General features: G+C 56.6%; 1 protein-coding gene across 3 annotated transcripts in view; it reads left to right on the forward strand.

Annotated features, from left to right (window-relative positions):
- Positions 1–18,032, forward strand: part of PRDM16 (PR/SET domain 16) — a gene marked incomplete at both ends in the record, with an annotated part of 329,414 nt that overhangs the window by 160,073 nt on the left and 151,309 nt on the right. For 2 of the 3 annotated variants that reach the window (XM_080692428.1, XM_080692430.1), the window contains one exon: positions 9,077–9,127. In XM_080692428.1, the coding sequence (XP_080548554.1) occupies positions 9,077–9,127 (51 nt within the window). The remainder of the gene's footprint in view (positions 1–9,076; positions 9,128–18,032) is intronic. The other variant, XM_080692429.1, reaches the window with a different exon arrangement.

Genomic DNA, 18,032 nt, shown 5'->3' on the forward strand with positions numbered 1-18,032 from the left:
GACCTCTGTGACTTTCAGGTCAAGGACCAGAAACTTGAGCTGCCAGCGTGTGCTAACGCTGGTGAAGGCGCCCTGGGGGGGCGGGGGGCTTTGTTTCTGAGTCCTTTATCAGGAAGATGTAGTTGCTATGGGAACCCTGCTCTGGCAAATGACTGGTGACCTGGGACCAGAGGCCAGGGCTGTGCATACCTTGCTGCTCCCCCTGGGAAAGGGGCTGGGTAGCCTTGCCCCCCTGGGGACCTTCTCCTTGATCCTTACAGGCCCCACAGCCTTGACCTGAATCCTGGGTCCACCTTGGGTCACCATCTGTGAGAAAGTTTCTTTGCCTCTTTGAAGCTCTTCTCTGTAGAAAGAGGGAAGCCACAGCCCTTCCCCAAAGACTCATTCTAAGCTTTAAATGTGTTCGTGTGAGCCAAGCCCCCATGGTGGCGCCCAGCACACCCCAGCCTCACGTTCCCTATCTTGCTCGTTGCTGGTGACCTCGTGCCCCTTGGATAGCCTCCAGCCCTGTCACCAGGAAACCTGGACAGAACCTGGGACCAGGGTGAACATGAAGATGTCCATTCCCGCAGACCCTCCCCTGCCTCACACCTCCACTATCCGACTGTCGGGCCAGCAGCAGCATCCAGCAGCATCCCTCCTAGGTCAAGTCTGACTCCCTCAGCGCGGCCCCAAGGCCTTCAAAGCAGGCAGCCCCTCCGTCTACGGGCGTGCTCCCTGGCCCACACCTTCACCGCCCCTGCTCCCATCCTCCACCCACTTCAGCCCCCTCTCCCTGCCACGAACATCTGGGGTTCTCAGGACAGTCTTAGTGGCTTTCTCGTTTCTTAATGTTTATGTTATCCTTTGGGGCTGGGGTAATTCATTGTCAGTCTCATGATTATTTTTTTCTAAATATCTCAAGGCACCTTTTATGGGGCAGTGTAGACAAAAGGTCCTCAATGGCTGCTGGTGATGTGAGGGTGTGCTGCGACCGTGACCCAGGAGAGCCGGAGGCCCTGTCACTGGGAGATGTGCTCACGGCAGGAGGAGGCAGGAGGAAGCTGCAGGCGCCGGGCCGGCCTCCACCAGGCAGGCCATCCGGGCCGAGGGGCAGCGCGCTTGCTCGGTGGAGCTGCCAGCGAACAGAGTGTTCTTGGAACGTCTGAGCGCGGGCAAACCATGCCCAGGCTCCGGGTCTGCACGGCTGTGCCGGCCAGGCAGGGCAGGGCAGGGCAGACCGTGTCTGGGGGGAAATTGTCAGGCATGTGGTTGAAGCCTCTTGGCCCTGTTGTGAGCTCTTGTGACCAGAGCCAGGCAGAAGGCCCTGACAGACACACCCCAGACCAGCCCCAACAGGGGGAATGGTTGCTGGGGAGGCAGCTGGGGAAAGCAGGCTCCAGCTGCGTCTGTTCTCGGGGCCAGTAGGTCCAGTCACACGTCATATGCGACTCTCCACAAGAAATCCCGAAGACAGGGCTGAAGCGGGGGGCTCAGGGCAGGCTGAGAGTGTGGCAGGCTGGAAGAGCGCCCTGCATTTCGGGGATGGGCTCTCTGGAGCCAGGTTCTTCCCCGCGCCGTACTCAACTGTGTAAATATTTTTCTTAGGAGTGAAGAGACAGCCTCCGTTCATTGGCCAGCTCTCACTTGAAAGAACTGAGAAGTATCTGTTTAGGCATAAAAGCTAAAAACAGTGTCCGCGGCTCCATAAAAAAATCATTTCTGCAGCTCAAACGGGGCCAAGCTGATTTTTTTAATGCAAAAAATAAATAAATATGACCCCACTCCCAGTTGAGAGCTCAAGGGTTTGTGTCAACATGGCTGGAGCCTTTGCTCTGAGAGCCAGAGCCGGGTCACCGGTGACTCAACGCCTTTCATGGTTCCCGCTGTACCTGCCAGCAGGACACCACCCAGCTTGGCGGGGGCCAGCGCTCTGGCCACAGGAGCAGTCCTCCCCAGCAGTCCTGGCCAGTGTTGGGTGTGATTTCCGGTCAGAAGGGAAAGGCGTGAGCTGGGCATGGTGGCGCACGTTTGTAATCTCAGTACTTGGAGGATCGCACAGGTTCAAAGCCAGCCTCAGCTACTTAGTGAGCCCCTATTTCTAATAAAATATAAAAATAGGTCTGGAGTGGAGTCCAGAGGTAGAAAGCCCCTGGGTTCCACCCCCAGTACCACCAAAAAAGAAAAAACAAAGAGGCATGTGGCTCCCTTTGGCTAAAATGCCCACCCCAGGCTTCCTCTGTTCCTCCAGAGCCCAGCATGGCATCGGAGGCCCAGAGGCGGCCCGCAGCTCTTTACCTTCCTCTGTGCCTTTAACTCCTGGCTTCTGTTTGCTGCCTGTAAAGTTTAAATACTGCTGGCTGCTTCTCAGGTAGGACTGGTGCGCCAAACAAGACATTTGCATGCCAGGTGCCCAGGACGGACCCCTAGCCCCAGAAAGTGGGTCTGCTGCTGCTATGTGCTGTTATTATTGCTAAGACTTGAATGCAACATTTATACCAGGGAAATTGGAAGTCATAGTAGGTCTTTCATTTGGAAAGAAAAGAATTGGTTTTTAAGGATTCCATCTTCAGAGTTGGGCGTGGTGGGCACGCTTGTAATCCCAGCATTTGGGAAGCTGAGACAGGAGGATCGCGGTTTGCAGCCAGCCTCAGCTACGACTTAGTGAGGCCCTCTGCAACTCTGTGAGACCCTGTTTCAAAATAAAGAATAAAAATAGGGCTGGGGGTGTAGCTTGGAGGTAGAATGCTCCTGGCTTCCATCCCCAGTACCTCAAAAGAAAGGAAAGAAGAAAGAAAAAGAAAGAAAGAAAGAAAGAAAGAAAGGAGAGAAGGAAGGAAGGAAGGAAAGAAACAGAGAAAGAAAGGAAGGAAGGAAGGAAGGAAGGAAGGAAGAAAGAAAGAAAGAAAGAAAGAAAGAAAGAAAGAAAGAAAGAAAGAATCCCATCTTCCCAGAAAGGGAAGAAGGCCCCGCAGGTGGGACTCCCCACCCCTCTCCCAAGGATACAAGGCTAGAAACAGCAGCTACAGCAGGTCGGTGAGTTTGGCCGATGGCTTCTTCCAGGACAGACCAGTCAGGTATACGACCGTGCTCAAAGGGCCACAGAGGGCCAGCAGCCACCCGGCCGAGCTGTCTGCTCAGATTGTGCCCAGCAGAGCCCTGACCTCTGGGACCACAGCCTCTCCAGGGCCAGTGCAGCGAGGCTCCAAGCTGGGACAGGACGTGTGAGGGTCTCCACCAGCCCTTCCTGTAATGAATCTGAGCACCTGGCACAGAGCCGACCTGGGCGCCCCCACGAAGAGGGCCCAGCTACCAGCAGGTTCTAGGCTCTCACACGCACACAATCTTTGGGTGCAATGAAACCAGAAATAGATAAGAAAGAAGTGTAGGTTAGAAAGGGGAGTTTAGGCTCAAAGGCCAGGTGCAGGGGCTGGAAGAGTATTTGGTGACCCCACGGGGCAGGCTGGCCCTCCTTGGGCCAGCTGGCGGGAGCACCATGCACCGGGCTTCATCCACCTGTCTGGTTTTGAGCATCCCCATGGCCAGGCTGTGCTCCCCATTTCCTTCTAAAGGCATGCTACTAATGGATTTTTATTTTTATTTTTTATTTTTTTTGCAGTGTGGGGATGGAACCCAGAGGCACTCTACCTCTGAGCTATGCCCCCAGCCCCCATTTTTTTTTTTTTTTTGCAGTATTGGGAATTGAACCCAAGGGCATTCTACCTCCTAGCTACATCCCATCCCTGTTTTATTCTTTATCTTGAAACAGGATCTCACTAAGTTGCAGAGGGCCTCACTAAGTAGCTGAGGCCAGCCACAAACCTGAGGTCCTCCTGTCTCAGCCTCCCAAGTACTAGGATTACAAGCGTGCGCCACCACGCCTGGCACTAACAGATTATTTTGAAGGGGGTCTTCGGGGACCCACTGGTGACACCAAACAGAAAGTTAGCCCCCGCAGGGCTGCCAGGGCCACAGAGCTTCAGAGCTGTCAGCCTCTGAGGTGTCTGTGTGCCGCCTCTTCACCGGCTTTTTGCAGAACAGAGGGTATTTATTTTAGGAGTCAAAAAAGATGTTTTGACCAACTCCACTTAGCTAAATCCTGGCACTGATGCTCGAGAGAGAAGCTAAATGCCGGAGGTCAAACTTTGCTTTTTTGGCTAAAATGTTTAATCCAAACACACCTAATACTTCGGCCGGGGTGCGGAGAAAAAGTGGAGAGGCCGAGGCCGCTGCCAGCAATCGACGAGCCAGCGGTGCGTGTGCTGAAGTTGAGTGTGCAAGATAAAGAGGCTTTTCAGCGAGGCAGCAGCCCGGCGCGCTGGGGAGGAAGCCAGGGCTGAGGCTCCGGGGAGCGTCCGGCGGTTTTTCCACCTGAGGTCAGCAGCGGGTGAAGAGGCGAGTTCATGACAGTCGTACCTGCCAAGGCAGCTATTAAATAGGAGCAGGCGGTTCCGGAACCTTCTGGAAGGGCACCCAGTGCTGCTTCCTCTGAGGGGCCGCTGGGCTGGAAGCCCCCACCTCCTCCTCCAAAGTCTTGTGATTGAGGAGGGCTGGCCCAACATGCCCGGCTCATCCCCGTGCCTGTCCGGTTTGCCAGATGTGCATCAGTGTGACTCCACTCCTGAACCCTGTACCCTGCGGCCCAGCCAGCCAGGCAGCCTGCTCAGCGGGTCCCCAGAGAGAACCAAGGAGCGGGGGGCCACAGCGCCCCGCCTCCTATGGAGGCACGTGTGGTCTGGTTGGTCCCTCTCGCTTGGTGTATCTTGAACCGTTGGGAACAGTGTTGTATAAATGTCCTTCTCTGAGTCTCCGTCCGACGACAGGGTCTGGGACTAGGTAGGAGCCATCACGGAACCTTTGCTGACCCTCTGGGAGTAGGGAGAGGGGCCCAGAGTGGCGTGACCGATGGATTCACCAGGACGCGCTTATGCCTTTTGGCTACTTCTGAGCCTCCGGCAAAGGGTAGCGGAGGTCGTTACCCTCTGCTGAAGGTCCGCGTGCACAGTTGTCCCTTAGGCTAAGTTCGGGACATCAAGGCGGTCAGGAGGTCGTCCAGGTGCTCAGGGGATGCTTGCTGGTTTCAGAGTACCGCGCAGAGCGGCCACTCCTGTGCCCCGGGAAGCTGGCCTGACTCTGCAGGGCTCTCCGAGGCTGGGTTTTGACCAGTTACTTGCTTGGTCAGGAAAGGTCGGCGTGGGTGACCTGGACCTAGGTCAAGAAGCCTGTGGCCCAGGTGGCAGGAGGGAGGACCAGGCCTTCAGCCTCCCAGACATCCTGCATCATGGGAGCACCAGTGGTCCTGCAGTGTGTGCAGTCCTAAGCAAGAGGGGCCGCTGGGCACGTGCCTGGAGCCAGGAGCCAGCCAGCGGGCACCGCTGTCGTTCCTCTTCCTGAGGCCTCCTGTCTCAAACACTTGCGCTTCTGCTCAGCATGGCGGGCTCTGATCCCGCGGTAGCTGTGGGCTGCTCAGGGGGTGAAGCCCATTTGCGGTATGTGTCCTCCAGAATCTTTGGGAGGTAATAGCTCCACCTGTGTCTGTCTTCTGGCAGGCCGACCCTCTTTCCAGCTTGTGGGCATCTCCGGCCCATCTCCCAAACGTTCCCCTTGCGAAACTCCCAAATGCTTACAAGATGGCCAAAAAGACAGCGTGGCTCGCAAGCCTCGGGACGTGGTCTCAGGTAGCAGTTGTTACCAACACCACTGCCCCTGGCTGATCAAGGTCAGAGGAGGGCAGGGAGAAGGAGTGGCCAGGGCCACCAGAACCCCAGTGATAACAGGCCCGTGCTCACCCTGGTGTGAGAAAGTTCTAGAGAGAAATTTGAAACACATGTCCCACCCTGGGTCCTAGAAAGTTTAGGTTGGCGGGCCTCTTTCCTCAGAAGAGAGTTGGTCCTGCTACTGTATGTTATAAATCTTTTTCTAGAATAAAAGATTGGTAGAATTATATGTTACGTTGAAAAAAATTCAACAAGCTAGCAGGAGTGGAGAGAAGACTAGTGGGCCGGGGAGGGCCTCGCCTTGGGGACTGTGCTTCTGAGGTCACTGCAGCCCCAGGCTCCAACCCCAGTCCACTCCGCTGTGGGCTCCCTGGCTGCCCCTGCCTCGAGGTCTTGGGGGACTCCACCGCCCACCCCAAAGGTATAGTGATGCCAATCTGAGAACCGAGGGAGCTTGGCGCTGGCTTGAGTGGGCAACAAGCCTCAATCTTCCATAAGGCAAGAGGGAGCCACCCTGAACGCGCCCAACCAGAGGCCACCAAGTGCTTTCTCCAGGCCAATACCCGCTGCCTTGGGGGTCCTGAACGGGCTAGCACCTGCAGGCACAGCCCTGGGGAGGGAGCGGCTCGCTGATGGCCTCTGTGTAGGTGCCTGAGTCCCAGCTGGGGATCTGGAGAGATTGGAGCAGATTTGGCAATGCACAAAGGAAGCAGGCAGGGCCGGCTTTAGCCCGTGAATAGCACCCGAGGTGCTAGCACACTCAGGAGCCCCCAAGGCACCCCACCATTGGATTTGGGTGTCTCTTTCACCAGAACTGGGACAGCCAATTTTCCCATGGCGGCCAGCACCAGCCAGGGGCCGCCTCCGAGCTCTGCCTCCAGCTTGGTCCTGGGTGCCTGGGTAGGCCACGGCCTTCGTTGCTTTCTTTCCTTCCAGATGGCTGGAGGTGCCCTTCGCAACTGGAGAATGCATGGTGTTTCTGGACAGGTTGAGCACATGATGTGAACTTTGCAAGCAACCTGTGCCCCTGTGTATGTGGGTCAATAGAGCCCCATCCCTGGAGAGGTCCTCAACAGGGACCTGCACCTGGAAGGGGCATCCGGCGGGGCAGGGATGCTCAGGCTACAGGGGGCTTCCTTTGACTGAAGTGGATGCTGGAGGCGGACAGGGAGTTGCATGAAGCCCAAGTGCCACAAGGTCGAGACAGTAGCTTCGTCTCTTAGCACCGCAGCTGTGCCTCAGCCGAGACAGAGTGTTCCTTGGGGGGGGGGGTCCATGTCTATAGGGTCTATGTCTATGTATAGTGCTCTGGGAGTTGGCAAACCTGCTCTCCTGGGGAACATGAAATCATAGGTGTTCTCCTGGCTAAAGCTGCCACCTTGAAAGTCAAGAGGGTCAATGAAACCAGAAACAGCCCCCTGCCTCCCCTTACCTTTGCAAAGGTGACCCACAGCACAGTCCCTGCCCTGGGCCGTGCTGGTGAGGCCCCATTGCTGCTGGGCATGGAGTCCAGGGTGCAGGCCAGTGCAGAAAGCCCTGTCCCTCCTAGGGGCTGCATCAAGGTGGCCTCTGGCCTTGGACACCAGCGAGCACATGGAGCCCCCTGGAAGCCAAGGTTTTTCTGAGAGCTGGATCAGCCTCCCTCTCTCTCTCCTGTCATGTCATGGACCAAGCCTCCAGCCACCCTTCCTGGCCACGGACTTGGCAGTGAGGAGCAGGGGCTGCGCAAGACTCAGACTCTGGCCCCGACCCCAGGGTGACCCTCCACGTTGCGATGCCCAGTGGGGCAGAGCGCCCTCGACCTGAGTCTCTGGCGATTCTCCCCTGGAGACATCTTCGGGCTCTCTTGCATGGAGTTCCCCTTTCTTGGTCTCTCTCTCTCTCTCTCTTTTCACCTGCAGTCACTTTCCCAACCACCATTTCAGAAACGGTTAAAAGAAACATCAAAACCCCAATTGGTTCGAATCCTCAACATTTAGACACCCGAGTTCTTGTTATGACGGCTGGGCTGGGCTAGGATCCAGCACTTTGGGATGCGGTGCCCAGGTCCCTCACTCACCTGGGGACCGGGCCAGCGCTGGCCAGGGAGAGGACGGGACCGAGAAGACGGACAAGCACTCTACTTTCCAAGTACTGATTCCAGTCTTGGTTTCTGTTCTTATGGAAATAACACTATGATTTACATATGTGAGTCCACGCGAACCACTTTTGATCCAGAAGGGAAAAATCCAATTTCTACAGCTAATTTTTCAGTTTGGTTAGTTTAGAAAGCGCTCTGGGACCGTCACCGACGCACCGCCCTCTGCAGCAGGGCTTGGTGGTTTTAAGAGGAGACACCGGGCGAAATGCCACAGCTGTCCGGAGCAGAGCCAAGCCAAGCTTTGGTGGAAGCCCTCGGGAGGAGGATCCTGGTCTCTCCTTGCAGGAAGAAGGGTGGGAGGGCCTGTGTTGTTCAGGCCCAGGGCTCAGGGGATGGCCCTCAGCGGCCCCCGGGGCACTTCCCAGATGCCCAGGCACCACAGCTTTCTGCTTGAGCCAGGTTTCTTTGGAGAAGGTTCTCCCTAACACCTTAGAGAAGCAACTTTCCCTCAGGGACTTGGGATGTTGGTAAAGAGTTACTTAGAATACTGCCACCTTAGCTGGGTACAGTGGTGCATGCCTGTAGTCCCAGCACGTGGGAGGCTGAGACCGGAGGATCACAGGTAGAGGCGAGCCTCAGCAGAGAAGGCACTGACTCCTCTCCGCAGGGATTCCCCCCAGCCCCACGTTGCTCTCCTGGTCTGGGTCTGGCCCAGGCCCATCCCAACTCTCTCTTGTTGCTCTGCTGAGTTCTCCCTCCCTCACCAGACTGGAAGCCCCAGGAGGGCAGGGCGTCTCCCCTTCCTTCAGTCTCTGGGCTGGGAAAATATAGACAGAGTTAGCACTAAACAGCTGGACACACTGGTGGGACTTCAGAAGTGAGGACAGAGTCTGTTACAGGTTTCCGCGCCTTGTGCGCTCTGGCGAGATTGTCCTAATAATGCGCGGCTTGCCTCGGGACGCCGCTGAGGGGGCCCCACCCAGTTACTAAAGGGCCCCCACAGAGCTATGCTAGGGCTCCATCTTCCAAAGGCAGCCGTAGAGAAGCAGCCACACAGTCTCCAGGGAGGAGACGCGCCCCCGGGTGACGCGCAGAGTCCTGGGCCGAGGGGGAAACTCTTTGGGAATAAAAGGCCCCAGTTGTCAACAGAGCCCTTCATCCCTCGCCATGGAGAGGCCACTTGGCCTGGCCCTTGGTGCTGCAGAGGACATTTTGATCTGCCCCCACGCTTTATAATCGGCCGTAGCTTGAGAGTGACATTGTTGCCAGAACTAACGCCTCTCTCAAAATTGTCTTGCAGCCAATGCTGACTGATACGGACATGTCGTCCCAGGAGGGCTGCATCAAAAAGGTAGGAGAGTTCTTCCAGCCCTTCCTCCCCTGCCGCACGGGCTCCCGTCGCGGGTAGGCGCCCAGCCGCTCAGTTGTCCCGGGGTCCTAAGCGTGCGTCGGGGTGCTAGCCGGGACGGACGCGCCCAGAAGGCCGATTGGGATGGAATTAGGAGCAACGCTTGTTTTCACTGTGTAAGCGCGTAGGGGTCACTTCATGGGCCATCCTCACTCCTGAAAACCAAGGAGAGCCCTGTACCTGTGGGAATGCTGCAGGCCACGCAGACACACGGAAACCAAACAAACGCGGGTTGTGTTTATTTAACTATCTTCACTGGATACTCCGAGAAAGGAATACGGGAGGGGGAAAGCACACAATTGGCTGCAGATTCCGCAGAGCCGCTGGCCGCTCCCATAGCTTCCAGAGGGCTCAGGCTTCACTTTAAATAAGCAAACCATTAGACGGGAGAAGAAGTGTCACTGTGGCGTTATCTACCCCTTTGCCGCCTGATGGTGGATCGGAGCTGTTTGACTAACACAAAAGCCAGAGCGAGAACTATGCACAGAGGGAGATACGCCGTCCCCATAGGGACGCCGTGCGAGGTCCGTGCCTGCCGGGGTGTGCGTGCCGCCGTCTACACCGCTGAGCCCCCAATCACCCCGAAACCTGAGCCCACTCACCAGGTAGAGCACAGTTGCCTGCCGGACCAGCCCCCTGCACACGCATCCAGACATACAAGAACGCACGCGCATGTACGCTCACACACACCGCTGGTCTCTTGGGTAGGATTTTCAAGTAAAAGCAATGCCCTCTCCCTGGGCATCTTTGCTCCAAAGTGAGATAAACAATACAGTCCCTTTGCCTCCAGTGACGACACCGGCCGCGGGGAGGTCGAGTCAGCGCTCAGTGATCTGGTTCCCACCACGTGCTGTCTGCTGATGTCACCCAGAATCAGCAGCAGATCCTGCAACCCAGGACTCGAGGGCCCCACCAGCCAGCCCGTGGCAGGGAAGCCTGCCCTCACCACCTGAGCTGAGCTTCCAGGCATCACAAATGCCCTTTCTGCTCCCGAGGGAGAAGAAAGTTCTGGGCCGTTTCTGCCAGAGCCCCAGTGGGCTGAGCCTGGCAGGTGCGATGGGCTGCCCCTGCTCCCAGGTGCCTCCCACACTGGTGCAGGAGGTGTCCCGCAGTCCCCGGAGGCTCCTGGGCCTCTGGCCTCGCTGTCGCCATTGCTATGGGCTGTCTAGCCACAGACCCTTTTCAGGATCAAGGCATCGAGAGGTCTTTAGTCTCTACCGCCCAGGGGAGGCCCGAGGCCTCTTCCTCAGAGTGATGGACTGCAGCAGGGCTCAGATGCCAACACTGTTGTTTCCCTCCTTTCTCTCCCCTTTTCTGTTTTTCTGAATCTGTAGCTTCTCAAAGGACATTAGGGAGCTAAAGACATGAAGCCGCTCTTCTGTCTCTCAAAGAATGGCGGCCTTTCCCCTTCCCGGGAAAGGCAGCTGCCGCTGGCTCTGCGTTCGTGCCTTCTGGGGTGGGCGGGGGTCCTTTGTTGTTCTGCCGCAGATGCACAATGCCGGGTTTGGGGGAGACTCAGGGCTGTCAAGGTGTCGCCCGGATGCGATGCGCCGTGGAGGCTTGCGACTTGCAGAAGGTTAGAGGAGAAATGCATGCCGGGACGGGCGGTGGGGCTCCGCAGCCCGGGTATGAGAGCCGAGGCCGGAGGTCAAAAGGTCAGGTCTAAGTGGAGAGGGCCCCGGGAAGAGGCAGGTGCTGGATGGAGGCTTTGCAAGCAATAGCAAGAAATAGGACCAGGTGCGAGTAAGTCGCCCTCCTCTGCGCTCCCCAGGGCGCTGTTTCTGATTCCTCTTCCTGCGGGAGGAATGGCAGAGCCCTGAGCTCTTGTTTTGTGTGGCTCAAGGTCACCTTGGAAGCCGCTCAGGTGTAGTGCGAGGTGCTGTGTGGCCAGGGGCCTGGCGGGCCTGAGTACCCATCAAACGCAGGCTGAAGCCAAAGCGGACACCATCCGGCCACCCCACCGCTGCAGGGGCATCAGGGAGGCCGCGCTGGGTGTCAGGGGGCAGCGGGGTCCTCTTGCTGCCTGCGCCGGAGGCTGGGGCTGCTGAGGGGCATCCTCTCCACGCCCTCCAGTGCCTCTCAGCAGACCCAGACACTGCTGCCTGGCTCTCTAGGGCCCACTGACCCCCACGACTTGCCAGCCCCGAGCTGCACTAAGCAGCAACATTTGCCCCGGTTTACACAGGTGGGGTGATCAAAGCCTTAGCAGGGTGCTTAGTCTGGACCGGCCCAGCACCATCCCTGGTGCTCTGGAAGAGATAAGGGGATTGGACTGAGAGCAGGGGACAAAGGTAGGGTCACATGGTAGGGCCAGAAAGACAAGGAAACAGCCTCACACAGGAATCCTTCCAGGTAGAAGGACCCACCACCTGGCACACAGACACCACACTGCTTAGAACTATGGGTAATATCTACATGGCTAACATGTTTATGCCTAGCATCCACTCGTGTGAAGATGAACTCACTGGATCCCTGTAGTTTGGGTCACTCAGAGGCAGGCACGTTCGCACCCAAAGTATCATAAGGAAGCGGAGGGCCGGAGGCTCTGCGACCTTGGATTTCCAATGGACATCTCCAAGCTTCAGCTTGTCCGTGGTGAAGAGGATTAGACTTCCATCTAATCCACCTCCATCTTTGCCAGGCACTCTAACAGAGTTAGTGAGTTCTATCAGGACCTGGCACTGGGATGCAGGAAGGTGATGTTCTATGGAGAAGTCGCTATTATAAATTCTAAGTATTGGAGAGCAGGTCACTGCCGGGGGCGGCAGAGTTCCTAGGCAAGGGAGTCCAGCCCTGGAGCCCCAGCCTGGGAGAGTGGCTGTTCAGACCTGCTCAGCAGCACAGGAATTTAAACCCAGGAGAGCTTGGGGCCCACGTCTGGGGGTGGGCTTCCCTCGGAGCACCAACAGCCACAGTCTGTGAGCTGTGTCGGATGGAGCCACCGCCAGGCTTGGAGCACCTCCCCCATCTCTCCTTCACCCCAGGTCGCCCTCTCCTGTGTCCCCTCTGGCTTTCTCCATCATCTGTGTCCTCCTAGTGACCCTCCTCTCCTTCATCCTTTCCATCCCTGGTCCCCATCCCCTCCCCCTTATCCCCTTGCCCCCTGGCCCGTGTGGCCACACAGCCCCAGCTCCAGTGTGCTCACGGCCCCACTGCGCTGGCGGTCTGTGCGGCTTGCCGGTGTGCGCCCAGGGCGCGCAGCTCACTAAAAGTCACTTTGGCTGAGGTCGGGCGGCATCGCGCCTTTTCGCGGGCGGTGAGGGACCTCTGGGACCGCCCCTCTGCCTGGCGACTCTCTATTTAGTCTCTGTTTACTTAGAGGGAAAGCCCGGGGCTCCTGGAGAGCAAACATCTGCGGGAGATAATCTAGCCAGTTGTCCATCCATCACTCCGTCGCGCGGCTCCCTGGAGAGTGCGCCAGAGCCCGTAATAAAAAGGCCGGGGGAAGAGGCTTTGGGGACGAATAAAGAGCCGTGTTAAGGGCTCGCGGAAAATGGATGGAAGACATTATTAAGGCTCAATGGCCGTCTTATCAAAATCCAATACGATAGACATTTGGCAAAAGGCTTAAATTTATTCTTTGACTTTCTGGAGGGCTTGAATTTATCCGTTAACAAGAGTGTAGTCCACCCGGGGAGATGGTATCAGCAAAAGAATTTTGATTCAATCTCTTTGGTGATATGAAAGGGGGAAACATAGGGCCCTCTAGCCTTTCTCTTTGTCTGGCTTTATCTTGTTTTCTTACACCATCTTGGAGAGGAAGGATGTATTAATACAGTGCAACTGGGGCGAGGGCACAAACAAAGGAAGTGCCCTTTTTTTTCTACTTTTATTTTCTCTTCCCTCCCCTCCACCAGTAAAGGGGATTTGCATGGTGAGGACTCGGACTAGGGACTAGAGAGGGTGCCTCGTCAAATGCAGCTCCCAGCCGGGGCGGAGGAGGGAGGGCCCCAAATAAATGGAGCTAACAAACTCCTTCCGCAGGAAGAGGGCCCGCTGATGGGTCCATAAGTCTCGCTGTTATTATTACATACAAAATGCTACAGGTCATAAAAGTCATCTGATAGCCCAGCCGTGCATTATCCAAACAGGATGATTGATTGATAATTATGATAATTTGTGAAATGGTTACTTGACTGTTACAGCCGTGGCCTGTCCCACTGGGCTCTTGTGCCAGCGTTTCCTGTGGTGTGGCCCAGGCCTACTGAGGGGAAGCCCAAAGGTCTCTCGGATCCCTCCCGGATCCCTCCTTGGGGACCCAGGACTAATGACAGACCCCAGCCAGAGATGAGAGTGGAGCAGAGACAGAAGGGCGACCGCCAAGTGTCCTTTGTGCGGCAATTACTTGGAGGCCACACACCCGAGGTCTAGACAGGGCCATTAGCCACCCTGGGCCGGGCCGGTCTGTAGGGCTGCGTCCGTGGCTCCGCACAGCCCCACACAGCCAGGGATTTGTGTTTGGTTTCGCATCTTATCGTTTATTTTGTTTGCCTTGTTTCCTCCTCTGGGAGGTATTTTCCTGTGGCTGGAGGGCAGGGGGATGCGGTGAGAATAAGATATTGGGAGACCCCAGAAGCCGAAGCTCCAGAATGAGGGAATGAGACGCCGACCTTCACACGGGAGTGCCGCTGGTATTTACCAGAATTTGACGTCTCTGTCACCTCCCTGAGCTGGGTTACCCTTGGTTATGTGGAGGTCTGCGCCTGCAAGATGAATTTTCAAAACCCTTTTCTCTGGTTCTCTCCCTAAAAGCTAGCCTGCCACACTAGGTACTCACCAAAGCACTGGAACTAAACTGTAGTTTCCCTACAAACACACTTTATTACAAAAAAAAAAAAAAACCAAAAAGAAAACCCCCACTAGTCCGTAACCTTAAGAACTCCTCAATCAAAATTATTAATTTGCATGTGGGATCAGTTATGTCTTTATGAAATCAAAGTGTGTTTAGCTGCCCCGGAGACAGCCCCGAGTTGATTTTGATAATCTCAGGCTGAATAGACTTGCCTCGTTGTGGTAAGCCTGGGACAAAAGGCTGGACAGTGGCTGAAAGCCCTTTGAGGACATGTCTCTCTTTCCATTGTTTGGGAGTTGCTGATAAAAGAACCGGGAGTCCATTAATTCAGTGAATGAACATATAGTAAAGTCAGTCCCCTCTTGAGAACAATAATGTTGAGGTCAGCTTCGGTTGCCATGGAAACTAAGAACTCCTAAGAAGTTCGCATCCTTGATTTTGCTGAATCAAAGGCTGCAAAGCCGAGAGGTGTCCTGCGGCCAAGAGAGCCGAAGTGGGCAGCGCCGCCTGCCCGGTCTGTCCCCTCCCCGCGGCGGTGGCCCCGGGGCCAGCCCCTGTCTGGCGTCTTCCTCCTCCCCAGAGGGTGAAGGACCCTGGTTTTTCTCACTGCCTCTACACATCCTGAAAAGTGGGTCTCCAGGCTCCAGTCCTGGGCAGGAATGAGGGCGAAGGGAGGGGCCGCAGGGGAAGCTCTGGTGGCCTCTGCTGACCCAAGGCCTCTGTGGACTCTGCCCTCTCCCCCTGTAGCACCTGAACTTGCCTCCCGGGGCGGGGCCTTGCACTGTGGCCCCTTCACGCAGTCACTGATAAGGATGACAAATGTCCCTTTAGCACGGCGGGTGAGTTATGGGCAGCCCCAGGCGGGTGACTTTATAAATGTGACCTCCTTGCCCCCTGTCTTCTCAGTTGAGTTGATCCATGTACCCTTCCCCCGCCCCAACCTGAGGATCCTTGAGTCCGCTTCAATCATCAGATTAGGCCAGGCAAAGGTGCAGCTAATTAATTTCCTGCCAGGTAATGTATTGCCTGCTGGCCAAGGTGTCCGTCCAGGGCCCTGGCTGCTCCATGGCCAGAGGCCTGGAGGTAAGGGACTCAGGGCAGACCAGAAGGGATGCAGTTTCTTTTCTCCTTCTGAGGAAGAGTAAGTCTCCCCCTGAAGCATCGTCGTGAAACACCTGACCGCCCCTGTCTGCAGCAGCAAGGGGTCAAGGCCCTTGGGGAGGCCATGGTGGGGCAGCACCTGGCAGGCAGGGTAGGCGCTCCATCCCACCCCTGGTTTTCCCCTGGACGTATCTGCTGAAACCTGATTCTCAGCAGCAGACCCTCCTACTTGGAGACAGACCCAGAATGCACCACATGTGTAACCTCCAAAGTCAGCAGGGCAGCCTTCCTCAGAGGCGCACCCCCCAGGAAGCTGGTTCTGCTGCTGGGGGCCGTGTGGCCAGGCCTTCAACTCAGAAGTTTTGCCTTGGGCCCCCCTCCTGCCAGATGGGAGACGACTTCAGGTCCTGGCACCCCTCAAGGTTGGGAGATTAAGTCAGGAGAGTATTAAGTCAGTATGGGGTGTTGGGGCCAGCAGACCATGTGGCAAACTTGCTGGGCATGGGAATCTGGGGACTAATTCAGGCCACCAGCCTGTCCCCACAGTGACATCACTGGTTGGGCAGACACCTGTAACAGTCAGAGGTCACAGGAGCCTGCCAGACCCACCACCTTTTCCTCACAACTGAGCTGAGGTCTCAGGACCTGGACAGCGGGTCGCCTGAGCAGCCCCCGCAGGAGGGCGCCAGGGAAGGTGGCGGGGAGGACGCCTCTCGACACGCGGATCGGAGGCAGGATTTATTGGCTGTATTATCGGCTTTATAGGAGCCAGATGGAGGCGTCAATAAACTCTGTCCGTAATCTTCAGGTGGGTGCAATATTGAGTTAATTAAATCGTGCCGCACTATTAGGAGAGAAATATATATCAGCTCTGAGTTCTGTTTAGCCGCTTCTGCTTTGAACTCGTGAACGCACACCTCGGCCGAGCCAGTGGTCTTCGGTTTGGGCGTGGAGCCTCTGCCGGCGTGGCCATGGCTGTCTACGGGGGAAATCGAGTGGTTCGTCCCATTCAAAGCACCACCTTATCTCACTGTTAACATTATTTTCATCCTGGATGTGAGGTTCCCTCTGGCTCTGCACAGCCAAGTGTGCCAGGGGGCAGGGCACCTCCGCATGATGAGGATGGCAACTCACCTGGGCGCCATGACCCCTCGGCCTCAGTGACACTGTGCTGTGGCTCAGAGTCCCTCCAGGTGCTCTTCTTAGCAAGATCCCAAAGGAGAGGAGCAGGCTTTCTTCTGGTGCAGGTGGATGAGGGACCAGGCTCTGAGGTCCCAGACAGTGTCCCATGAGGGCATCTGGCAGACATGCAGCCCAGAACCCAGGGCCCAGCACCGGCCACGGGTGTGGCCCTGGGTCCCTTGATGCCTGGACTTTCCTGCGCCTTCTGGCTCAGGCTGCTCCCATCCTGGGAGCTTCTGGCCGGAAGAGGAAGTAAGAACCTCATCTCCAGCAAGGACTCAGCTCGGGGGAGAGGGGAATTCTCTGGAAGAGGCAGGACCCTCATGAGAGGTTTGCCCCCCTTATCTAAGAAGCCACCTGCTGTTGAGATGCCTGCCCCCAGCTGCGGGGGGGGGGGGCAGCCGAGTTCTGGGAGAAACTGCAGGTTTCTCCGGAGGTGTGACACTGGCTTTCCCGGTCCCTGGTGGGGCCAGTTAGCAGCACCCCGAGCATCTCCCATCTGGCCCTGGCTGCCGCAGTGGTTCTGAGGTCTGACACTGTTAGACTTTGCACTCTGCCTGGGCCCAGGTGTAGGGCCAGGAAGGAGGGGCATGATGAGTAAAAGGAGAACAGACAGATGTGTGGGGTGTGGGCAGTGGGGTTCTAATTCCCTTGCCCCAGTGAGGCCACCCTGCTCCAAACACAGGCCCTGTGAGCCAAGGACTGCACCAGCCGCACACTGTACCTCTCCTTCTTCTGTGGCCCATAGAAGGCTCACCCTGTGCCCTGTTTAGAGGTCTTTACTCCTGCTCTAGTGCACAGCACAGCAGGGTCCAGACAGGGTGGGTCAGATCCAGAAGCAGTGTTGTTAAATAGAGGTGGTGGTGCACGCTTGTCATCCCAGCATTTGGTAGGCTGAGACAGGATTGCGGTGCAAGGGCAGCCTCAGCTACTTAGTGAAGCCCTCTGCAACTCAGTGAGACCCTGTTTCAAAATAAAGAATAAAAAATAGGGCTGGGGGTGTAGCTTGGAGGTAGAATGCCCCTGGGTTCCATCCCCAGTACTGGAAAAAAAAATGAAGAAGTCAGTTTGCAAACACTGCCAGTCAGACTCGGAAGCCAGTGCCCCGAAGCATGAGGCATATAGCTCCATGCTGCTCCTGGGTTGCTCCATAAACATCGGGTCAGGCTGGCCAGACCCTTTGGGAGCCAAGTGCAAAGTGGCTTTGCACAGCCAAGTTCAGGCAGAGCAAGCCTGTGTCTACTAGAGCGGTTGGAAGTCGGGTATCCTTACCTACATGGATGTGGGTTACAGTGCAGCCCAGGGCTCAGTGCCTTGAAGCAGCCTGGCTGATTCTCACTCACACAAAGCCCATGGCTGATGCTGGTAGCTCCTGGGAGATCCTGCTGAGCCTGGGTCTGGTTTGCCTTGCCTGCGGGCCATCCTCTTTGCAGTAGGGGGCTGTTGAGGGTGTGTGCTCCCAGGAAAGCCCAGGCAGAGAGACAGAAGACGCACATGCCCACATATGGGCCAGGGCACAGACATTTCTGCCCACACCAGCCAAAGCCAGCCACCAGCCACCGCACACAGGATGCTAGGGTGGAAATTGAGCTCTGCCTCCTCTGGCAGGTCACAGTCACACAGGGTGCGGCAGGATTCCTGCAGGAGGTGGCACCGGAGCTGCCGCGTGACTGGCTCCCCGTCACAAGTTAATGTACAGGCCATCCCCGGAGGTGTGTTGCTGGAGCATGAAGCCCAAGGGCAAGGCAGAGAAGCCATGGGCATGGGGCTGGA

The sequence above is a fragment of the Muscardinus avellanarius genome (genome assembly GCF_963383645.1).
Source record: "Muscardinus avellanarius genome assembly, chromosome: 3".
NCBI classification, from domain to species: domain Eukaryota; kingdom Metazoa; phylum Chordata; class Mammalia; order Rodentia; family Gliridae; genus Muscardinus; species Muscardinus avellanarius.